Source organism: Tenebrio molitor, chromosome 2, assembly GCF_963966145.1.
Source record: "Tenebrio molitor chromosome 2, icTenMoli1.1, whole genome shotgun sequence".
Taxonomy (NCBI): domain Eukaryota; kingdom Metazoa; phylum Arthropoda; class Insecta; order Coleoptera; family Tenebrionidae; genus Tenebrio; species Tenebrio molitor.
In genome coordinates this window covers 24,283,909-24,307,726 of record NC_091047.1, presented here as the reverse complement: position 1 = coordinate 24,307,726, position 23,818 = coordinate 24,283,909, and the positions used below count along the sequence as shown (strand labels likewise).

Sequence of the window (23,818 nt, the reverse complement as noted above, 5' to 3'; positions counted from 1 at the left end):
TATTGTTGACACCTTCGTTTACCGAACAAATAAAAGTACTATTGCAAGTTGCAAGTGGCTGTTATCAATCAAAATTACTTTACGCATTTAGGATATTTTGGAATTCCCTAGGAAATAGGTTGGTAATGGACCGGTACAATCTGTCTGTCATTTATGTGTCATTTCAACACCAAATGTCAGTGTTGTGAGATTTTAAAGGTGTTTATGTTACAAATTTTTTTTTACTGGTGTGAAAGAAACTTAATTTAATAATTATATGGTTACAAAGTATAATTAAAACCACAACTGTACATCGAAAGACGACATGGATCATATTTTTACTATTAATAAGAAATTAAACAAAGCTGTGGACGTCAATAAACAGTTTTCTTTCAACAAGTATAACATCAATACTTAATATAAGAACAGTGTTAAATGTTATTTTTGTGCGTTGCAGGTTGGAAAAGTCGACAATTTGTACAATTTCAAGCGCAAATGTTGTAGCTTTCAGTACTGAAAGCAATATTGAAGATGTGGGCTCCTTGTTTTGGAGCTCAAATGTATATGTCTGTGATTTGAACAGCCCCTGGCAAGTTCACAAGTAAATGATTAAACATGTAATTTGTGGTTGATTTAATACTTTGGGCACAACTTTCACATGCAGGTTTTTTTGTTTCAATTATTCTGCTTTTTTTAAATTTAAAACAGGAAACTGTTATGTGAAATTACTGAAGCAGTGCTCAAAGTAAAAAATTACCACTGCTGTTTCTGTCAACTAAACAACTGTTTCTAGAATATTATCAAATCCATCTCCAGTTTCTGTGCTTCAATGGGATTTCACTGGTGATCTCTTATTGATGGCTGATGAAAATGGTTCGATCAAAGTTTACAGAGCTAAAGATCACATATTAAATGACTGGACATTAGTTTTGCAAACTGTCCTTGAAGGGGAACATATCTTAGCAGCTGCATTTTTCCACTCTGGCAAAAAGATTTGTTTAAATTCTGAAAAGAAAGATAGTTCACTGTACATGGAAAAATTTCACCATGTTAAATTTGCCTGTTCAGTTAAGCAATTTGGAGGTCGTCCTGCTAGTGGAGCTTTGTTACTTACCACAACAGGCATGTTGTGTTCAATTTTATTACCACAATCGACTAGTCAACTTCCAATGGTTGTGACCACTGAAAGTTTGGCCCCTACAAGAATTTTTGTTAAAGCAGCTGACATCTGCTATGGCAAAAGTGTGTAATTAATTTGAATCGGTTATGTTTATATTTTGTTCATTATAATTTGTAGATGGCCACTTCCTATTGGCTGTGAGCAATGGAGATTTATCAATGCCAATTCAATGTTATAAAGTGTCAGTTAAAAAACATGATGATAAATGCATAATTACAAGTCAGTCTTTGCTGAGTTTCTTTTTGTTTGAAGCTCCCCCAGAAGCACTAAGTAAGTGGAAAATATTGCTATTGTTTATGAATTTTACATAATCTTGTTTGCAGTGGAACAGGTAGCTAAAGAAAAGAATTGTCACATTAGTCATATAAAATGGATAATGAGAGAGGATGCAGACTCAGTAGTGGTTGCTGCCAGCAGTGACAAGACTAGTTGCTTGCAAGTTTGGGAATTGAGAGAAAAGGCTTTACCAGTTCATAAATCATTAGGCAAAACAGACACACCTCAGTACTTCAACACTGTTGTAAGTATATTATTAACTACACTATTCAGTAGTGGTAGTAATTTTATGTTGATTGAAAAAATCATATCAATCCTTATTAAAATTTTAAAAGCTAAAAATAATTAAAAAAACTAAAGAACATTTTTGGAGTTACTTTACTTTTCTTTTATAAACAGATGTAATGAATTGGGTATTTCACTTTTGTTTTTATTTTATTTTCTTTTAAATTAAGTATGAAAAAAAAGTTGATTGACGTTTATCCAGCTCATATTTTTAGAGGCTTACCAAAGTTTTCATTGCAGTGTGAATCATGTAAATGAATGGTGTAAATATCTACATATTAATACATAATCACGTACAAATTATGGATAGACTGATGTTATTAAAATTGTGCGTTTGAAAATGATATTCTAACTACAAAAAGTAACGTGATTCAAAATGATTGTGGATAAGTATGGCAACTATGTACGAAAATGTATGTGGCAACTGTGTGGGTAGAATAGAGTTGACATTTCTTTGACAGTTCATAGTCGCGCAATTTTCAAAATTGTCAAATCAATTTGAAATGGTATAAAAAAAAAATCAAATGCACGCTTATGAAATGTCATACAAATGTCAACTTTACCCTATCCACACAGTTGCCACATAAAGTACACAGTTGCCATACTTGTCCACAATCATTTTGAATCACTCAGTATTAAATAATGTGAAAAATTATCATATAATTCCAATTTGATTGGCCCAATTTTAAAGAGTAGAGCATTTTTATCAGCCAAATTTTTATGAGGTAAATACTCAAATAATTTTTTTAATAACTTTAGTAGCTCCTTATAAACCACGTCAACACCCATTCCTACACACTTTAATAATTATTTGTTCGTATTATGATACATTGTACTTAATTCGTTCCAACCATTTATTGACGTCACTTTTTGGAATTTTAATTACACTGTTTTGGATGTCTTTAATTGTTAATCGATAAGACCGGTAAATAATCATTGTCGGTGTTACAATTTTCAACTCTAGATAAACTGTTGTACGTCATAGTTTCAACCGAGCTTATTTTCATTGTTTTTTTTTTCAGCTTTGGCAATATCAGTGTCACTTTCAGTATAACAGCAAAGTTACTTCGCTAGCCACCAGCAAGCTGAGTCTGCTAAACAACGTCTCCAACGGTTACGTTGTGGCCACATTCACTGACAATTCCATCCATTGTCTTTACAGAGACACTCTAAAGCACCTGGTCAGCACCACTTTAAACATTTTCCCGCGCTATTCAGACGAACCTCTAGCCAGATACTCCAAAACGAGCATCAAAATATCAAACATCGACATGTCATGGTTAGGCAACATCTTAATGGTGATCGACTCAGACGACAGCTTGCACATGTTCAAATTACCACCACAAATCGACAGTTCTGCACCGCTGAGCGTCCCTTATTGTACTACAATTTTAGAGTATTGCATGATGAGCGGCTTCGACTGGTTGGATCTCTTGCTGGTTTTGAGACCGGGGATGTTGGACGCCTTGTGCGACAGACTAACGGAAAGCTTCAACAGACAGCCCTCGTCTGTGCAACAGTTCTTTTTCGTGCAGCATTTGTGCATGAAAATTTCATTGTGCAGGTGAGTTCCTCTTCAACCGCGACCGTTCCTGAATCAGCGAAAAGCAAGTAAGATTTTTTCCTGATCTGTCGACAGATTAAGTGCCCAGGGTCAGTCGAAAGCCAACGACTTGACCCAATTCATGATGCTTCACAGCATCTCTACCTCTTTCAAAAGTTTACTACGTCCGAGCGAAGTGAGCAGCCACGACAAAAGTCCAGCAGATTCCTTAGCAAGTAAGTGGGACAGACGATCCCGTCTAAATGATCTCTTCCACAAATTCGTGTTTCGCACAGATGTGATAGCCGAAGGTCAGACAGACGTCGATAAAGTCCTGATGCACTTAGAAGCCAAAGAATTCACGGTCGAGCCGTCAACACTTCAGAGTTTGCAGCAGCTGATACAGTGGGTGGCCGACTTGGCTCTCAATTTATTGGTGAAACTACCAGATAGCCGTCCATCCATGGGTAAACCCTACGAATTGTTGAGGGACGTCAAGGCCTTGAACATGCTCCGAGAGATGTTGGTCTTGATCAGGATTTGGGGCCTGCTGAGACCGGCTTGTCTTCCAGTTTTCATCAAGTCCGACGGAAGTTTGGACGTGTTGGCTCTGCTTTTTAGATTGCTGAGTCGATTGGTTCAGAACGTGAGCGAACCGGACGAGTCTCTCATTGGTGAGTAATAATCTGGTATCTGCTAAGGCTCCTTGGTACGAATCAATTCTGAGCTGTATGGCAAAATAACGCTTAAGACATTACGTTTTTCTTCAAAGATACATATTTACGAAATCGGAAAAATATTTCGCTATAGTTTATCCAGCGAGAGATTGGTTGACATAAAAATCACTAAATTCTACTCAGAGAAATTAGTACCTAGCGCACGTAAAATTTGAAATATATCCTTCAAGCAGTAACATTTTTGCCTTGAAATTATGCTCTAATTAATGTATTCTAGTACATTTTGTAGTGTTGGATTACAAGCCTACAATTTAAAATCTCCCAATCTCTCGCTGGGCGGAGTATACCAAGGAGTCTTACTAGACCACAAGTAACACCCATTTATTTTGGTGGTTTTTTTTTTGTTCATAAAGATCATCTTTATTATTTTACACGATGAAAAAATAGGTAGGAAGTTTTGAACCGACGTAAATTTTATTTTAAAAAAATCCCTCGAGTTAAGATGAGCACAAGATACAAATTACAAACAAATCAGTAAAATAAAAAAAATAAATTTCATTAGAAACAAACACCGTTAACTTTTCACCGAGTATCTGCGAGGAAGTGCGATAACAGCTTCCTCTTGATTTGTTTTGAGCGGTCAATTCAGTCTGATAAATTCCCTCAAAATGTCGACGTGTTGTTCAAAATGTTCACTGGATCCAGAACTGTACAGCGACGACAAGTCCCTTTCTCACCCGTTCAAGTTCATCGGTTTGCCCCTGTACAGTGTACTACTGTTCATTCTGTACTGGTTGATATGCTGCCCCCTGACGTTCGTAAAAATTTATCGCCTGTACGTGAGACACTATTACAAGGACTGGCCCGAAGAATGGCCGTATTATTTCTGGTTGGTCGCATTAATCGTATATCTGATCATGATGTCGATCTTGGTGTTCTTGTGGAAGTTGTCACCTAAAGACGAAGAGCAACTGTTCGAAGTGAATTACATCGACGAGAAAGCGAATTTGATGGACGAAGATAAAAAGAGCTTTGGAACGCAAGAAAACGATCAGTTTGAGATAATGGAGGAGGATAAGAAGAGTATGAAACTGGAAAACTTATCCAGAGTTACGAAAGAAGAGAAAAATGGGGAAGAGCGCGCGTCGACACCGCTCACACCTCGAGAATTATTCTTCTACGACCTGATCGAAGGTGCCAACAACTCGTTCAACTCGTCAACAAAATTGGGAGAGAATAGGAGAAGCGCGGATGGGGAAAAACCGCAGGAATTTTTCATTGCGAGCGTGTCTCCGACCAGATCTTGCGTTGCCAACGTTTTCATGTTTGTTAACCCGAACGAACAACCGAATAACATTAAAAACAAATAATGTTTGTAATAGTTCTAATTGATGATAATAAAATCAAAATGATGTTTTATTGTTTCCTTTCATTATTTCTTACTTAACAGATGAGTGTTGCCTCTTACCCAGTCAAGTCCAGATCCAGCTTCTTCCACAGTCAAACAATCGGACAGTCCTAGCGTCGCCACAACTAATACAACAAATTCTACCTCTGCAGGTCTGTAAATTTGTCGACGTTTTACTCTTGTGATAGTGTCGTTTCCAGCTGGAGTTCAACAATGACCCGGAATGTTTGATGTCTTCGACGGACTCGGGGACAACCCAGACGGTCGATTCCATCAGGCACTTGTACTTAGGACGCACCCCCAGAGCCATCAAGCAATGTGTCAGATGTGGAGGGTCAGCTGGAACGATCCCTGTTACAAGAACCGCGGCTATAAGGGCGTGGGACCAACGTTGGCTGCGATCTTGCCAGTAATTGACATCTTAAAATGAAATTAGCTGTTGTATAATAATTAGTTTCAGGTGTGGAGGTTTGTGGAGGATGCAAGTGTACACCACATAACATTGTTGATATTTTTTCTGGAGATTAACTGACCGATTGCTGCACTGGCCGTTGAATAAAATAAGATAATTTGTAAATAGACATAATTTTATATGGACCAATAATGTAAATGCGATTATAATGAAAAACTGGTGTTGTGATTGGCCCAACTCTTCATCCGGTAATCCCGCCATTGTTTTAACGCTAGATGCGTTAATCAATTTTTGATTGTGCGTTTTACACAACTTGCACAATAATGAGAACTTAACATTAATAAATGTATCAATTTTATCAGTAATAAATAAAAACCACCGCTTTAGTAGGTATAGGGGGCGCTTTTGTCGATCTGTTCTTTGTGGGTTTAACAAAGTTATTGGATTTTACGTGCAAAAAGACCATAATCTATTCAGTTTGTTCTAAATTTTAAAAGGTAATATTATGTTTGTCTGAACTCGGCGATTGTTACCTGTGGATTCCAACCACTTCCCTATAAAGATCGTGATTAAAAAATACTCATTAATTGTCCAACCTATGTAGGTACAATAAATAATTTGTACTTTTGGTAATTCAACGTTTCCTTAAAATTTAATATGAAATATTATGCCACTGTTTCGTGGTTATAAGAAAACACAGATTAAATAAGAAAGTGAGGTAATTTATTGCTGTTAGGTTGGACGCCCTGCGGAAAAAATCAAATTTATGGAGACCACCGAAAGCTGACGTTTCTAATGCAACAAAATGGCAATGGCCGACAGTTTATTGTGGTGTTGATCAATTTTTGTCTTGTAAAATGATGGTTAACTAGTGATTTAACGTGACGTTCTAACAGTTCGAAAATGGTTCGATACTGTGCTTACACGTCAAGAACCTGTCGCTTGTAGATTCAGTGTTTATAGCGTTTTGGCGTTGTCTAGGCGGGAAACAATCCATATTCTCACAATCTAATTTTGAGAGTAAGCGCTGCTAAATTATTAATTAACAAATTCATCAATGCTAGAGCGTTATAGATTCGAAGTTTGAACGATGTCGAAGGAGTATTTGAGTGACGTTTTGGATAAATTTGCAAAAGTGACGGCAATTATAGTGGAGACGTCTAAAATCAAAGAGCAATTAGAGGATAAGTGTGCCGACGACGAAGATTTAAAAGTAATTTTAGAGCGAACTAAACTAGAAGTGGACCGGTTAGTTGACTTGTCTACGTCTGTGAAGGATGTGTTTTATAAACAATACAAAGAAGTGGCCCAACAGCTGAGCACAGTAAATGAACGAGAAGAACACAATGGAGAGATTGCAGCAAACCAGAATGATCCTTTAGAGTCAGTAAGTTTGAATGAAAATGACAATATGCAAAGCAAGAATGTGTCACAGCCAAATAAGCCAATCATTAAATTGGTGGATATTAATAAACTTGTGGAACCTAGTAGAGCAATAGTTAAGCAGGAATCGGTGAATCGTACAAAAAGTGTTGCATTTGACAACACTATTGTGGTGATAACTAGTTCTGATGAGGAAGCACCACCCAAAGTTACAAAAACTCGATCGACTATTAGAAGAAGAGCAGCCAAAGAGACAGTCAAGAACACGATATTATGTTTGCAGAGCAAAACAAGTTCGGATTCTAGTGATGATGAAGTATTGAGCAAAAAATCTATGAAAATGAAAAATGGTAGAAAGAAACGAAAGGATTTGGAGGTCGCATTGTCTGACACATCCAGTTTATCAGATAACTCAGTAGATAATAATGCAGTGAGATTATCAAACAATGTAGCAAAGAAGAAAGATGAAAGGAAAGAAGTGAGAGTGAGCGAAAATGAAGAAAATGAGATAGAAGAGCCTAGTTGGAAGAAAGACTCCAAGTTTAATTTGGGATGCTACGTTAAAGTCCTTAGAATTCCTTGCGAAAACTTAAAGGAGTACTATTTAGAAAAATTAGAACTGTTAGAAGTAAAGAAGTAAAGCTTCTAAATTTTATGAATGTCTGTTTGTTTAAAAAAATGTTTTTAGATTGTGTAATATTAATTCGTTGAGTAAGAGAAGACGGAAGTCGGGTTCCGAGAATTCTTCAGATGTTGACGGGCACGGCAAAAATACTAGAAAGCGGAAAAGAAAACGCGAGGGCAGTTCTTCAGATGCGAAAGTTGCCTCGAATCAAGAGAGCAATGTCAGTGATGACGACATCTCAAACAAAAGTGATATCAGTACAATATGCCCCGAAAATAGTGTGGACACTGAGTTGGCCAATCGCCATGAAGCTGAGCTGCAAGCTGAGCATGCTTTGGTAAAATTAAACTATTTATAATAATAATTAGTGTTTTGAGTTTACAAGCTAAATTCTTACACTTAAATTACTGCACAATTAACACAAAAAATGTGTATTGTTTGCATTTATTAAGATTGTGCTGTGTTGTTGAATGGTGACATCAACTTCAACAAATAACGATTATCTTGCGTCATTTTGGCAACGTAAAAATATCGCATTTAGGACAAATCATAAATTGGAGATTTTCTAACAGATTTTTGTTTTGTTGGGAACAGACAACAAATCAATATTTTATTGATTTTGAATGATGGAATTGTCTTTAGCGGATCGCGGGGAATAATATATTGTAAATAAGGGTTTAAGTTTCTCTATTCATTCAAATTATCAATTGAAATGTTGATGTGTGGGGAAAATGACAAAATATTTATTTCAAGAACTAGAGATGGTATTGTTCATATTTTTCTAGGATTTGATGGATTCTGACAAAGAAAATGACAAAGACGAATCGCCAAATGAGGTAATGAAACAATTTGCTTTTTAAAATTATTTTTATTGCAATTGTGGTTTAGGAATCGAGCAGTCCAAATTCGGACAAGAAAGCAAAAGCATCGGACGAAAATGATTCAAAGTCGGAAAAGAACGAAGACAAAGGAACCACCGACGCCGAGAACAATGTAAATGGCAGCGAGAAGAATAAGACGGACTCCGACAAAGAGGAAGAAAAATCAGATGAAAAAAAGATTAGTGAAGAGGAAGAAGACCCGGAAAACGTGAGATTATTTTGAGAAGTTGAAGTAAAATAATTGTTATTTTCTTTTAGAAAAAGGAGGACAGTGCTAAAAAAGCATGGAGAAAGGATAAATTGCTCACCATGAGACTTTCCAGTAGCGACTCGGAAGAAGAATTTGCCAAGTTCTGCAGGAAGAAGGAAAAAATCCAAGAAGAGGTCATGAGGTGAGTTGGTTTATTTATTTTAACTTAAGCTTAGGCGTAAGATAAGATCACACTTGATAATTTGTTTAATATTGATGCAGCGATGATGAACCAAAGCTCCCCAAGGACAGAAAGAAAAGGTAAAGTTATCTTTTCAAACAACTTTGTTGGTGGATGCTGTTCTAACAATGTAGATTTTTTATTGCGATTCTTTCTCTAATTATTTTCACTTCAACGTTAAAACGCTAGCACGAATTGCACGAATTTCCACTAAAATGTTGAACGAATTTGAAGAATATTTTTCTGTTACGTTTTAGAAAAATGAAAAAACGCATGAAGAAAGCGATTCTGTCGGACTCCGATTCGGACAACAAAAAGGACAGCGGAGATGAATTTCAACAACCGGAAGAGTCCAGCTCCTCGGAATCCGAAAAGGAAAACGAAAAAGAAGAAGAAGATACGTGAGTTGTTACTTTATAAGGTATTTTAACGACCAAAAAAAAAGTAAGAAAAACAATCAATAATTAAAAAAATATATATTTTTTATGTATTCGATAAGTATGTATGTACAGTTACGGCCACAGAATTTCGTCAGTTATTTTACTGTCAATTCGAAAAAACTTGTGCACCCTAAGCTTTATTGTCATCGTGAGTCACATTCAAAATTTTTGTGACAGAAATTCTGTCACGCACAATAAAAATGAAAATGCCATCAGTAGCATCCATGTCAAAAATCCAATGCGAGGTTAGAAATATATAAAACCTGGTTTACAGCTCATGTCAGTTGAATGACAACGACTGACGAAATTCTGTGGTCGTGACTACTACTACAGCAAGTTTTTGAAATGCTTTTTCGTCTCGTCCAGTTATTGTCCTCGCCGCGCTCATGCAGTGAATTTAGACTGGGGATGAAAAGATTCATTTTAACCCTTTGTCATATTAATACACTATTTTTATACAAAAATAAGGAAAAAAAATAGAATTCAGTTATAGAAGGTACATTTAGAAAAAAGAACAGTACACTTACAAAAAGGATCTGATATAATAGCTGTAAAAATATTTAGGTTTTCAACTTCATCCCCTAGAAGTTGACAGAGAAAATCTGTTTTATAATTATAGTGAATTTTTTTTAATAAACAATTGTCAGTGTCAAAATGAAGTAAAAAACCATACTGTACCACCCTAAAATTTGGACATGTGGACCAGCTGTATAACAATTTGACACCAAATCATGGTTAAGGTTATGTTCACTTCACTTCCCGTACCTTTCATCCGTGAATTCATTTTCAAAACAAATTTAATGAGAAATCAGGAGAAACCTTTTCGAATTTGAAATAAACTCTCGCTCGTTAGGGCGCAGGCTCAGTTACATAAAAAAATGTTGGCATTCAATGTGACCAATCGTATTATCATGAAAATCACAGTTTGGCTCATACCAACAAGACAACGTTTTGACAATTGTTTATTAAAAAAATTCAACTATAGTTAAGTTGCAGTGCTTGTGACCATAAAGTTTTTTTTTTTGTTTTAACGTAGAAATAAACCTAAGCGCAAGAGGGTAAAACGCGTCCGCGACAGCAGCGAAGAGGACGACGAAGAAAAATCGACGAGAAAGCAAATCAGAAACATCTGGGGCAGAGATTCCCTCGCCGAAACCACAAAGCAGGCCGAAGCAGAGGAGAAAGAAAGAAAAGCGCGTCTCCTCGAAAAGCAAAAGAAATACAACCAAATATACGAGACCGGGTCGGAACTGAACGCCAAAGTGGAAAAAGTGGTCCTAGACTTCGACGAAAAGAACAAAAAAGAACTGCTCAGAGTCGCCGACAGTTTGGTGTCAAAGTTGAAGCCTCACCAAGCCAGCGGAATCCAGTTCATGTGGGATGCCTGTTTCGAATCGCTGGAGCGAGCCGAGAACACCAAAGGATCGGGCTGCATTCTGGCCCACTGCATGGGTTTGGGCAAAACTTTACAGGTAAGGGGCGAGAAGTGAACGATAGTTTTGGTTAAGTTCGAAATTGCAGGTCATAGCTCTGTGTCACACCTTGTTGATAAACAGCGAAGAGACGAAAGTGAAGAAAGTGTTGGTCGTCAGTCCGCTGAACACGGTGCTGAACTGGGTGAACGAGTTCAAGCAGTGGCTGCCCGACCTCGACGATTTTGAAATTTACGAGTTGGTGTCTTTCAAGCAAAATTACGAACGCCAATACCAGATCAAGACTTGGCACAATTATGGCGGGGTGTTGATCATGGGTTACGACATGTTCAGGAATTTGAGTAATCCTGAAAATAAGAGGTTGAGCAAGAAGATGAGGATGACGTTTCAAGAGGCTCTGGTCGATCCCGGTAAGTACAAAATAAGCGGACCGGAGACTAAACACAATGTTACAATTTATAATGTAAAACACACATTGGTAATGAAATAATTTTTTGGTCCAGGTCCTGATTTGGTGGTCTGCGACGAAGGTCATCTCCTCAAAAACGAAAAGACCAACACGAGCATCGCCATGAACCGACTGAGGACGTTGAGAAGAATAGTATTAACTGGCACACCGTTGCAAAATAATCTCAAAGAGTACTTTTGCATGGTACAGTTCATCAAACCCAACCTGTTAGGAACGTACAAAGAATACCTCAATCGATTCGTCAATCCCATAACCAACGGTCAATATACGGATTCGACGCCGCACGACATACAAATCATGAGAAGACGATCGCACGTTTTGCACAAAATGCTCGACGGAGTGGTGCAGAGAAGAGACTACTCCGTCTTGGAACCGTACTTGCCACCCAAACACGAATACATTCTCTTCTTGACACTAACGGAAACGCAGATCAAACTGTATCAGCATTACATGGACCACTTCGCTCGACGGAGTTTGGACGGATCGAACCGCACCTCGTTTTTGTTCGTCGATTTTCAAGCCTTGCAAAGGATCTGCACCCACCCGAGGGTGCTTTTGGACAAGAGCATCGAGATGAAGTTGGCCAAAGAAAAGAGGGTGAGTTTTTACTGTTGAAGAGCGAAAGATGTTTTTGAGTTTGTCGCATTGAAACTGTGCGTTATTAATATGTGATGACTCCACAGGACGATTCGGAAGATGAATCCGAAGGTTCGTTGAGGGATTTTATCAACGACGATGAAGAAGACGAGACAACTCCGTCGTCGAACTCCAGCTCGGATGAAGAAAAAAGCAAGAAGACCTCTCTTCGGAAACGTGTAACGAGAGCGGCAGCAGCTTTAGGTGAGATATTTTAACAAAAAGCAGTCGATTATTTTATTTAAAAGTTTAAAAAATGTTATCAATCCGAAATTATTGTGTGTTGTTGCAACTGTTTCAACTTTTAGCGAAAGAAAACGGCGACGAAGATGATTGCGTTGTCGAACTCGAAGATTCCGTGAAGAAAGAGTGGTGGCAGGAATACTGCGATGGTGACGAGCTCAACAATATCGCTCACAGTTCAAAATTATTTTTGTTGTTCGAAATCTTGAAAGAATGTGAACAGATCGGGGATAAAGTGTATTAAAATTTGTTTCTTTCTTTTTTGATATTTTTTACAATTCACTTTTTCAGACTCGTGTTTTCTCAATCTCTTTATTCCCTCAATGTTATCGAGTATTTCATCGGAAGAATCCACGACGCCACCCAAGCTGGCGAGACCGATTCCGTTGGAGGTTACAGCGGGTCTTGGTGTCTCGGTTTGGACTATTTCCGCTTGGACGGGTCGTCGTCGTGCGACAGTCGAAATATTTGGTGCAACACATTCAACGATCCTTCCAATACGCGAGCCAGGTAGATAAAAGTGCACCGTGGAGTACACGAATGTGCACTCGACTGGTTTTCTTTCATTTTTAGATTGTTTTTGATATCTACGAAAGCTGGAGGTTTGGGAATTAATCTTGTCGCAGCTAATCGGGTGGTGATTTTTGACGTATCCTGGAATCCATCGCACGACATCCAAAGTATTTACAGGGTGTATCGATTTGGACAAACTAAGCCTTGCTATATTTACCGTTTCGTCACTTTGGTGAGTACTTTCGCATCCATCGGTAATAGCCGCTTTGTTAAGCCTCCTACGGTAATTTTTAATTTAATAATTTAAAAAGCTGCACGTCCAAATTGATAATAGTATACAGGTGTCCCAAAAACACCGCATTTCCTTAAAGGTGCGTCATCTGGAAGTGTCATGGAGTGCTGAAAAATATTTTTTGAAGTGAAAACTTCTTTAGGCGCACTACATACATTTTATTCCCGGGTTCCCGGGCAGTGAATTAGTTTCATGCGACACGGTAAAATCGTAACGCAGCACAAGCGAAAATCGGTCGCAGATCAGCGCAAACCGTCCGCAGAACGACACGGTAAGCTAAAATAATGGGAGTCGAAATTTGGCGTCGAAGTAGGCGTTGGAGAGTCGATTGAGAGCGCACCACTCGTGTAAAAGCATAAGATTTAAACAGCTGATCCGTGATCCGTAACCTGTATAGTGCGTTCACAATCGACTCCAACGCCTACTTCGACGCCAAATTTAAAAAAACACCCTTTATATACAGGATATTTCACGAGTGATAATAAGCCTGACGTAATTTAAAATGCAACCCACACTATATTTCCGAAAAAAGCTGGCTACTGACATTAAAATGTCCGGCTTTTTTTGAAAATGTATTGTGGGTTGAATTTATTATTCCGTCAAGACTCATTATCACTCGTGAAATGCCCTGTGTAGTTTTATATAATATAAACGATAAAGACACGACAAATATTGTAAGTTTACAGATTAATGTAGGATTTAATACGTAATTCTCAATTCATCTATTGGAAAAATTAGTGTAGCAAAATGTGAAGAGCAAAATGGACAAATTATCATAATACAGGGTATTGCTATGACTATTTCCTTCGAAAAATTTAAGCCAATCAAAAAGCTCGAATATTTGAATTTTAGCCAATAGCGATCGAATTACAGTGATAATACTGCACTAGGGCAATTATCGATAATTTGCACTAGTGCCAAATTTTCCGGTAGTCCTTATTAAAAAATCATTTGGAATTAATTTTATATTTTAAAAAGAATTACGTTTATTTGTGCTTACTTATCATGAAATTTTTTCTCAGGAAATAGTCTGCCAAAATATCCTCTCGGGATATTACTAGTGAAAACTTGTGTTGTGTTCAATATCATCGTCAAGAAAATAAAACTTAAACATCCAAACCTAACCTCACAAACTTTGCCAGAGTGTACCTCTAAAAGCAGACGTATTTGCAGTATCTATTGAAAAATACAGATTTTTGACATTAATTATTTATGCCTTGCTCCTTATTCCTCCAAGTACTATTATCCATAATGATTTATTTTTTTATAGAATAGGAATAGGTACAGTTGCGGCCGTTGAAAACTCAAACACTTTGACAACGCCAAACTTTTAGCTTTGTAAATGGTATTGAAAGTGACGTTTCTCAAAATGTCACTCAAACATTATCCACATTAATTTCTCTCGCAATGGCTCTTATAGTCACACCGTCCCTCAGTCAAACACATTTTTGCAAATCAGATAATTGCGGCATTTCAAAAGTTACGCACAATTCTGACCTAATAGCTGCTTTCCAAGTGGGAGTAATTTACTCCGAACAGTTCTACGCCGAACTGTTCATTGGTTTGTGCCGCTTGGAACGCTGAATTTACTCCTGCACTGTACACTGTCATTAGTGTCATCTGAGTCCGATTCCCGCCGTAAGCCGTATATTTGACATTTCTTAACATCCCCACCACAAAAAAACTCCGAGTACCAAAATTTAGGTAGGTACTTCAGGGGGCAGGGGAAGGGTATAACGGAGTAGTTCTGGAGTAGTTCCACAAATTACATGGAACACTTGTTGTACTCCTGGAGTAGTTCGGAACTACTCGCGTAAATACCTGGAAAGCAGCTAATATGTCAAATACTGACACTGACTTTATAATCCTTCATGAAAATCCTGTTTACGCTAATCAAATTTCGGAATTTATACAGAGTGTTTAAATCTTGCCTGTCTGAGATTTCAACGGCCGCAACTGTACACTTGTTTTCAAAACTATCGCGTAGACATTCAAAATCAAGTAACAACGATTTTGCAAAATTTAAGCAGTGTGAACGGGTAATTTTGAGATTAGGTTAAAGATGACATTGACAGCAACTAAAAAAATTATGATCGGTCTTCTACTCACGGTCCCTTCTTGTTCTCACCTCTTCTTTACTTGGGGAACAGTGCTTTTATTTAGCCCATTAGGAGTAGCAACCCTTCTTATGGACCACTCCTCTTCTGATTTGGAAAGCATCAAAACCTTGTCTTGCTCTGTCAGTCTCGAGGCATTTTGACTTTTCAAAAGTTTAAATGTCAGAGTTGATTAATTACTACCCTGATTTAATACAGCGAAAGGTAGGTGTATAGTCTTTCTAGCTCACGTTGAGCCAGCAATAAAAATACTGCGTACCCTCATTACCGCAAGTGCCGTCATCCTCTTAACTTTTAAATAAAGATATTTATACCGAAAAGAAGCCCGGCCTGTTGGGCCCGGTGTACCGGTGTACCTGGAAACCATCGAGAAAGAGCAAGAAAAACATCTGTCATTTAAACCATAAATTCATCTTCTTTGTAAAGCTAAGAGGAGGTGGCACTTGCGGTAATGAGGGTGCGCAGTTTATTTTTATTGCTGGCTCAACCTGAGTTAGAAAGACTATACGAGAAAGTACATATTACTTAAAAATTAAAATCAGTAACGAGCATAGAAGTTTTTACTCTTACTCTCTTATAATTTGCCTCCATTTTGATTTTCTAAAAGGGCCGGTTGCACCAACGCCAGTTAAAGTTAACTGTAGGTTAAAATGCTTTGTTACTTTAGTTAGCTATTGTTGTAACAGTGTTTTCGTATATTTTAGTCGTATATTTAGTCGATCAAATGAATTTGTCAAATAAAAATGTCACAATTGTCATCATGTTTCAACAATATTCTGGAGGTGTTGGATAATGTTAAGTATGGCACACGTGTGTTGGCGGCTATAAGTCACTTGAAAAAACTAAACCACTCGTTTTCAACTCGTGGTTTAAATATCTGTTTTTTCGGGTGAGTACCATAGTACCATAAGTAACTATTTTTCACTGTCGAAAAAAGTCACTTTCTAAGATACCAAAATCACGACAGAAATATCTACGTAATATTAATATGTATTTTATTTTTTAGTAACACAATATTGTTTCTTTTCGTCATAGATACACATTATGAAAAACAACTCGTAACTCTCTTGGGATATTTCAAATTTTTTCGCCCTCCACATTGTTTACAACAAACTCATGAGAACCAAACTATAGTAACCATATATTCACGCCACACTACTCTCTGGGTGTGTCTTCTGTCAAAAAACGTACAATCTATCAGAGTACAGAGTATACCCGAATTGTGCTATTCTGATGCCTTGATTGGTTCAAACCACCATTTTCGCCTACTCTGATTTTTTTTTATTCGATCGCTCGGTACAATAAAAACCACGGACAGTAGAAGTAAATAATTCTATGGATGGTTTTTACCTTTCATTGCCATCGCGATCCAAAGACTTTTTGATCATACGATATTACTTTTCAAAAATTTCCTAGGGAATTCTTATTATAAATCAAGTAAAAATCGAAAATTTTAAGAAATGTGTTTATTAAAATTTTTATTCTTCTGCAGAAAAGTCTTCGACACCCATCTTTTACCATAAACAAACTATTTGATAAAAATAGATCAAATTTTTACTTTTAAAATTAAGACATTACCAACCGCCACAAAAATCTCTAAATCGACTAAAGTAAACATTTTTGTTTAAAAATGGCTTAAAAAGAGCAAATTACAAAAAATAGTATTAAAAGACCTTGAAGTACTCATTCTTTAAAATAAATATAATAAAATAATAGTAGTTGATTTGAGTTTGTGTGTAAATTGGGCCTGCCGAAACGATACTCTCGCATGTGACTTGACAGTCTTCACAGTAAAGTTGGTACAAATTTATAAACCGAAATGTAACTAGAATTCTCCAAAAAATTCACGAAAAATTAGAGCTGGTTCTATTTTGACAATTTATTCATCAATTTATTGTCGTCAATTTATTCACGACAATTTTGTGTATTACACGCAACAATAATTTCAAGGTCAAAAAATTCATCAATTTCTTTGACCGTGTAAAACAAGCATAATAGATCAGTTCCATATCCCCACCCCTATCAGCTATTAGGATAAACCGTGGAGGGAGAAAAGACTGGAGATGGCATTTCCTATGCTTCCCATGTTAAAAATTCGTACCCTCTAAAAGCACGTGCAACAACCTTTTATGACCCAGTCCACAATGCGCTAGATAAAGAAGCACAATGCGCCTGGAAGGAAGGCGAAGGAAGCCATTGGCCTAGCGTCTATATTCAGAAACCTTTTATGACTCTGTAGTTTTCGCGGGCCGGTACACTTATTTGAATTAGTGCCATCTCCAGTCTTTTCTCCCTCCACGGGATAAACAAACCGGCAAGGTTATGTTGTAAACCTGTGTTCTGAACAATACCGGCCTGATAACAGACGAGATTTCTGGACTTACAGTTATAAAATGATCAGAACACAGCAACACAGCACAGCCAACAACTCCACAAAACGAAGGCACTACACATGAGAACAAATTTGTAGTTAACAAGTGCACAACTCCATATCTCTGGTGTACACACACTAATTACACTTTTTGACATTACAATTTTTTCGAATATACTTTTTATTCAGCGAAGCCCGATAGAAACTTTAAAACTTTGGCACTTCCCAACTCACTACAAAACCGTTTGTTTATCCTAATAGCTGAGAACTGTGGTGGGGATATGGAAGTCAGCTATTGCATTCAAAATCTATACATATTGTTCTCATGAAACTCAGCTTCATTAATTTAAAACTGTGTATTTCTTCTACGTTTCTAAAGTTTAAAAACAAGGATTATTTACTTTGCCGCATAGTATGTGGGAAAAATTCACCGTCGCACAGTCGCCGTAAAATCAAAGTTTCATTTGACGTGAATAGTGCGTATTTGTAAAGTTTCCATCACAGGAGGCCCAAATAGTTATTTTCTTATGAGTCAGATCACTTTTCAGGTATGAGGCCGAAATTTGAAGCACGAGGCGTCAGCCAAGTGCTGCAAAACAGGCCGAACACCTAAAAACTGACAGCGCACGAATATTGAATAACATTTTTCGTGTTCGTTTAGGCAAAGTTTTAAAAAACATTGATTTTATTGTAACTTTTGAGGTTATCTTTGACAGATGTCAAGTTAGGTATATAACCGGGAAAGTTTATACACTCACCGGCACAAAAAACGACTCATTATGATTTCTTTAATAAATGATCTTGAAATTATATTTGTGCTTATTTTTCTTTATTATAGTTAAATTGGGACATTTTCAATGATCGGGAGTGCTATGGTCACCATGGCAACCGAATTGTTTTGTTTAAATAAATAATTAGAAAATTTGCGTTTTTCCACGTTGTGTTTTTGTCGGTTGATTTACGTGTTAAAAGATTTAATGTGACAATTTTGGCAATTTTTCATAACAAAATTTTTTCTGGAAATTTTTTTTTTTTTTTCATTAAAATTTTATTTGCTGTGTTTAATGTTTTGTTTGTCGGATATTCTTTGACAAAGAATAACTTAAATAACACTTATCAATACAACATGATATCAACAAATTTTTCTAAGACAATGAATTAGGGCCAGTTTCATAATAAACTTTAGACTGATTATGAAATTGGGGGTTACTTAATTATATTAATAAAATTCAAAGTGAGTCATTTGTGCCGGTCAGTGTATATTTAGTTATATACCACTTTCCCGGTTATATATCTCAAGAAACGAACACGAACACCCATTTACAGACAACAAAAAGAAGGAAGAAAGATAAATACAGACAATAATAGGTATGTAGTAGAAAATTGATTAACTTAACTCAGTAACTAAAGAAAATTACTGCATAACCCGAATAGGTTGAGTTGAAACTATTTAGAAAAGTAAATAAAATAATAGGAGCACATTTTCTGTGAAGTTTTCTTCGATTCGTTTCTCCTTGCACCATTTCACAAATTCATAAAACTCGTTTTCACATACCTTAGTATTAGTTCTGCCCTTGATTTATCAGCAAACTCTCGAACTTCATCCAACAGCATTTTAAGTTCTCACAATAACACGATAAAATAAACATTTCATTTTTAAACATGGCTACCGATGTGTACAAATTGCCAAGTTACCGAGTATGTTTTGTAACCAGCAGAAACTACGATTTTAATTTTGTTGTTTTAAAAAGCTTGATTTTCACGTTGACAGCACACTTTAAAATTTCGACTATTTTTCAAATTATTGGAAAGTGCAAAAAATAGCCTCCACGCTGCGGGAGTACTATCTTTTGACCCCTCGGGGGATTATTGCTGTCGACTTCGTCTAGAACAATAAAATTCGCATTTTCTTGCCTATTTAGTTTTGTTTTTTCTTTTATCCTTCAAAAATGATGCATCGAAGTTTTACTGTACACCGTTCTGGTGGTATTTACACCAGCATCCGATCTTCGCAATTTTTGTGTCTCGACCAACGCCATATTTATTCCACAATAACATGTTAACTGTTAACATGTTTCACTTAGTGCCGTACAACCTACAATGATAAAAAATAAACTAAAACCGCATCGTCTCGTCGACAAGCGGCGTTAAAGTAGCATTAAATTCATGTGCAGGGTACGATGGAAATGAAAATTTACGAACGTCAAGTCACGAAGCAGGCGATCTCCAAGCGAGTCATCGACGAGCAACAAATTGACCGTCACTACAACCAAAACGATCTCGCCGAATTGTACAAGTAAGAACTTGTACTTGAACGCAAGACGTTCGAGGAAAGAGTTGCAAATTTAACTTGAAATAATTCAGATTCGATCCAAAACCGGAGGAGCGACCCATCCCCCTGGTGCCGAAGGACGTGCTCCTCGGCGAGCTTTTGCAGAAGTTCGAGGACAGGATACACAAATACCACGAGCACCAATCCCTTCTCGAGAACAAGGAGGAGGAGGGCCTGAACGAAGAGGAGCGTAAGGCCGCATGGGAAGAGTTTGAAAACGAAAAGAAACAAAGGAGCTATTTGGGTAAATATTTTTTAATCAACGCACTCGATCAGATCTCTGCAACAGTTTTTTTGACAATCACAGCAGGTCTTACAGATATAGACGCCTTGTTGGGTAATTAACACATTTGAATACGTTTAAAATTTGTTCTTGGTTATTTGTTTTGCACGTCTTTTAACGTGTTTCTGTGAGGGTACGCTTTGTTGAACGAGTTGTTTTCGATTCAAGGTAACAGTTACGTAAGGGCGAACAACGTCGAAATGGCTCTGGCCAGCATAGTGCGAAAAGAAAACCCCACGTGGAACGAAGAGCAAATAACACCGATGATACCCACTCTGCACGCGCAGCTGCAAGATCAAGTGGCAAAGGGCGACTTGACGGTAGGTTTTTTGGAAAAAAAAAATGTTTGGCCGGCGGTGACGAGCGGTAAATTTCAGCTGTACAAGAGGGTGCAACAAGAAATTCAGATCATACAAGCCTTACAAAACCAGAGGCTCAGGGAACAGTTTTACCAACAGCAGGCGTTGAGAATGTTCCAGCAGCAACAGATGGCGGCGGCGATGAAGATGCACAATTCTGGAAAGTTAGTGAGTTGACGTGTTGGCAACTAGTGTTTGTATCATGATGCGTTTCAGTTGGATTGACCACTTCATGAACCAGATGCCGGGAACGAGTCGCGCGCAGCTGCCGCCTAACACTCTGAACTCAAACGAAATTATTGATCTGAACGATTGATTTCGCAAGTAAACTTTTGAATTTATGTTGTCATTATAAAAGAGTTTCGTCCTTGTGTTATAATATTGTTGTAGCCGTTAAGTAGCATCTCATCATTTATCAACCCAAACAGAAAATTTTGTACATACGTTTCTACAGTCAATGCTAAAGTGATTTTCATTTGTTATTTATCTATTTTTTAAAATAAACCAAATTTCTATATTAACATTTATTTTTCTTCCTTTCGGCCAGTCGACACAGAACGTTAGGTACTTGCTTCAGCAGCTCTTCCGGAGTGATTTTGTATTCCTGCTCAGCCCAATAGTTTCTCAGCTCTGTCAGCACTAAGCCCATTTTTCGCCCACTCTCCACACCTTTTTCTTTCAACATGTTGCCAGTAACGGGAAATTTAGGTATCGACCAATTCTGGAATTCCTCCAAATGTGGCGAATTGTTGTATTTGAGCACTTCCACGACGTATTGGAACGTGTTTTTGTTGCTGATTTTTAGGACGAGTTGTTGATAGGGCATCAGAGGTTTTACATGGGGTTTGGGTGGTCGATGCTCCACCACAAACAAAGCTAAATCTCGCTCAAAAACAGACAATTTAAGGCGCGAATTTAAAGCTACGGCGTCTTCTACGCTGTTCAGAACTGAAGAAAGTAGAGTGATGGGGTGCAGCTTCAACGCTCGACTCCTCTCCCACACCAGCTTCAACTCATCCAAATTGGAATTTTCTGGGATGCCAATGTAAGGACCCAATTCGCACTCTATTATTTTAATTAACAAATCCCCACTGAAATTTCCATCGAGTATTTTCTTCAGTTCCATCCAAATCCTCTCCCCTGAGACATTTTTTAAACCATCCTTATTGTCCATGATGGCTTTCAAAGTCTCTTCATCGTGCTTGTCTGGTTCTTTGGATATTTTTCCGTAAAACCTAAAATATCGCAAGATTCGTAAATAATCTTCTCGGATCCGCGTCACGGGATCTCCCACGAATTTAATCCTACGTTCTTTCAAGTCGTCATAACCATAAAAATAATCGTACACTGAACCATCCAGGCCCAAAAACATGGAATTTATGGTCAAGTCCCTGCGCAACGCGTCTAACAACCAATCAGTCGTGAACTGCACTTCAGCATGTCTCCCATCCGTCACCACGTCAATCCTCAACGTGGTCACTTCAAAATTCTCTTTGTCGTTGATCCTCGGCGTTATGGTACCGTGTTTTTCGCCGTTCATGTTGATCATCCTCACGTTCTCCGCCACAAACATCTCCTTCATCTGCTCGGGTGTCGCTGTAGTTGCAAAATCCAAATCTTTGGGCCTCAACCCTGAGAGTAAATCTCTGACGGCCCCTCCGGCAATGCGAATCTCGTATCCGTGCTCCTTGAACATGGAAGCGAGAGATTTCAACTCGTCTGTGAAGAGCGAGTGGTAATCCGGAGTGTCCAGTTTTAAGATGACCGGATTCTCGCGACTCTTGGGCAAAGCCATTTGACGCAGAAATTCGACTCGTTCCGACTTGGTGAGATTCGACAAGCTGGGTTTGGTGGAATAATAGGATTTAAAGATTCGAGTCAATTGACGAATGCGTGGACGCACCAAAAACATTATTTTCTTATTCGATCATCGCAGCCCCCTTGCGGAACGGTTGAGGTTAGAACACGTTTAACTGACAAGTGACAGATACAGTTAATTGTGCGGAGTGCAGGTGCACCAACGTAACAACGTTGACTTCCCTCTTGTAGAATTTCAAAATCAGGTATTTAAATCGAAAACGAATCAATTGATAATAATTTTTTTAAAGACCAAGTCTGGTCCTTTTATCAGTTTCTTATTTCTTTTTCAATTTTTTGTAACTAAACGTTTCGAGTAAACAAAGGATTCGGTTTTATCAGGTGTACCAACCAAAACGGGAACTTTTGAAATGAATGGTTGTTGGTGTAATTTTTGAAAATTTGACCTAGGTAAGTTTTTGGGATTATTGTTGAACGAGTGTAATCTATAATTAGAGCTTTACACAAGATTTTTATTATAAAAGTTTGCTCGAGATGTAAATATAACCAACAAAAACGACTTCATTGCAAGGATGGTAAAAGCTTACTCGACACTTGGCTAATGCCACTAGAATTTGGTGTCTAGTTTGTGGAAGATGAGCGTTCCAGGGTGGAGTTGTTCTGGAAAACCTTTATAGACGAGTATGGATCTAGTCACGGTAGAATAAAACGTGGACTAAACCCACAATCGCCAACACAGTGTTTTCGTATCTTGAGGGTAGTGCGTGCTGGGATGGTGGTAATGGTGTGAAACTTCCTTAATGAGTGTGGATCTAGTCACGAAGTTGGAAAAACCGTGCCACTAGACCCAAACCCATCAAGAACGGATCATAACATTCTCCTGAAAAAAAAGTTGACAAAAAAATCGCCGATAAAATCGGTCGCGTTAACGATAAACTAAATTGCAGGGTAACAACAGAGGTTAACACCGTTTAACCTTCCAAACGCGTCGGTTCATAAACAAAAATCGGGAATAAGTGTAAGAGAGGTTGTTTACACTTGGAGAACAAGGGAATAGAGTTCAGGAGTGCGCCGCACGCGGCAAGACGCCATCGAGACGAAGCAACAGGTTGGAGGCGGTGGCCGGCGTCGAAACGAAAGCCTCTGCGGCTTTTCTTCCGACTCGATTCACTCACGACTCACACCACTTGAACACAAAACCCAAGCGTCTTCGACAGATTCCAACAATGGCCGCTGAAGGATGGAACAGCCTTGAAAACTTTCTGAGAAAACTTTTAAGTCGTTTGCGCAAGTGCAGTGTATCCGGAGGTGTCGTCGATCGTTCCATCTTGTTCTGATATGTCTGTCTGAAAGAGATAAACAGATGGACGTGTTGATGTTGTGCGGTCGCTCATGCGAAACGAGAAAGGAAGAAAAAATGGTGGCAAAACTT

The 23,818-nt window shown here is 37.9% G+C and overlaps 3 protein-coding genes and 1 long non-coding RNA gene across 8 annotated transcripts; 2 read left to right on the top strand and 2 right to left on the bottom strand.

Moving 5' to 3' along the window:
- The first annotated feature begins 155 nt into the window (after window positions 1–155).
- MED16 (mediator complex subunit 16) lies at window positions 156–5,976 on the top strand. 2 transcript variants are annotated; one of them, XM_069039160.1, is made up of 11 exons: window positions 156–378; window positions 437–580; window positions 773–1,221; window positions 1,277–1,429; window positions 1,483–1,679; window positions 2,743–3,284; window positions 3,360–3,499; window positions 3,560–3,937; window positions 5,391–5,500; window positions 5,549–5,757; window positions 5,809–5,976. In XM_069039160.1, the coding sequence occupies exons 1-11, from the start codon at window positions 305–307 to the stop codon at window positions 5,846–5,848; spliced, it is 2,436 nt and encodes an 811-aa protein (XP_068895261.1). In that variant the 5' UTR covers window positions 156–304; the 3' UTR covers window positions 5,849–5,976. The 2 variants fall into 2 exon arrangements, with proteins under 2 accessions (XP_068895261.1, XP_068895260.1); XM_069039159.1 differs by having other exon boundaries at window positions 5,803–5,976.
- A 161-nt stretch (window positions 5,977–6,137) lies between these two features.
- On the top strand, window positions 6,138–21,089 carry LOC138124205 (transcriptional regulator ATRX homolog). Of its 4 annotated transcripts, XM_069039151.1 has the most exons (21): window positions 6,138–6,257; window positions 6,497–6,780; window positions 6,835–7,779; window positions 7,832–8,105; window positions 8,554–8,604; window positions 8,657–8,857; window positions 8,908–9,041; window positions 9,122–9,160; window positions 9,338–9,481; window positions 10,557–10,992; window positions 11,042–11,363; window positions 11,457–12,019; window positions 12,106–12,262; window positions 12,367–12,538; window positions 12,593–12,811; window positions 12,875–13,046; window positions 19,769–19,890; window positions 19,959–20,170; window positions 20,378–20,529; window positions 20,587–20,732; window positions 20,785–21,089. In XM_069039151.1, exons 3-21 carry the CDS (start codon window positions 6,851–6,853, stop codon window positions 20,882–20,884), a joined length of 4,545 nt encoding a protein of 1,514 aa, XP_068895252.1. In that variant the 5' UTR covers window positions 6,138–6,257; window positions 6,497–6,780; window positions 6,835–6,850; the 3' UTR covers window positions 20,885–21,089. The 4 variants fall into 4 exon arrangements, with proteins under 4 accessions (XP_068895252.1, XP_068895253.1, XP_068895254.1 ...); XM_069039152.1 differs by lacking the exon at window positions 9,122–9,160; XM_069039153.1 differs by lacking the exon at window positions 7,832–8,105 and having other exon boundaries at window positions 6,139–6,257; window positions 6,835–7,147.
- LOC138124226 (uncharacterized) lies at window positions 12,144–19,490 on the bottom strand. The gene is made up of 2 exons (XR_011157056.1): window positions 19,150–19,490; window positions 12,144–13,213 (listed from the first exon to the last, which is right to left on the bottom strand). It is a non-coding gene; the product is annotated as an uncharacterized lncRNA (long non-coding RNA).
- LOC138124216 (CCA tRNA nucleotidyltransferase 1, mitochondrial) lies at window positions 21,078–22,575 on the bottom strand. Its single transcript, XM_069039180.1, has one exon. The coding sequence runs from the start codon at window positions 22,478–22,480 to the stop codon at window positions 21,086–21,088; it is 1,395 nt and encodes a 464-aa protein (XP_068895281.1). The 5' UTR covers window positions 22,481–22,575; the 3' UTR covers window positions 21,078–21,085.
- Window positions 22,576–23,818: the final 1,243 nt, after the last annotated feature.

What these genes read in the sequence shown, in the direction of transcription:
- MED16 (XM_069039159.1), top strand. Translation starts at nt 305, where the DNA reads ATGGATCATATTTTTACTATTAATAAGAAATTAAACAAAGCTGTGGAC. An exon ending in AAACAGTTTTCTTTCAACAA is followed by an intron (nt 379 to 436) that starts GTATAACATCAA and finishes TGTGCGTTGCAG; the next exon opens with GTTGGAAAAGTCGACAATTT. An exon ending in ACCGGACGAGTCTCTCATTG is followed by an intron (nt 3,938 to 5,390) that starts GTGAGTAATAAT and finishes CTTACTTAACAG; the next exon opens with ATGAGTGTTGCCTCTTACCC.
- LOC138124205 (XM_069039151.1), top strand. Translation starts at nt 6,851, where the DNA reads ATGTCGAAGGAGTATTTGAGTGACGTTTTGGATAAATTTGCAAAAGTG. An exon ending in CCCAAGGACAGAAAGAAAAG is followed by an intron (nt 9,161 to 9,337) that starts GTAAAGTTATCT and finishes GTTACGTTTTAG; the next exon opens with AAAAATGAAAAAACGCATGA. An exon ending in GAAAAAGAAGAAGAAGATAC is followed by an intron (nt 9,482 to 10,556) that starts GTGAGTTGTTAC and finishes GTTTTAACGTAG; the next exon opens with AAATAAACCTAAGCGCAAGA.
- LOC138124216 (XM_069039180.1), bottom strand. Translation starts at nt 22,480, where the DNA reads ATGTTTTTGGTGCGTCCACGCATTCGTCAATTGACTCGAATCTTTAAA.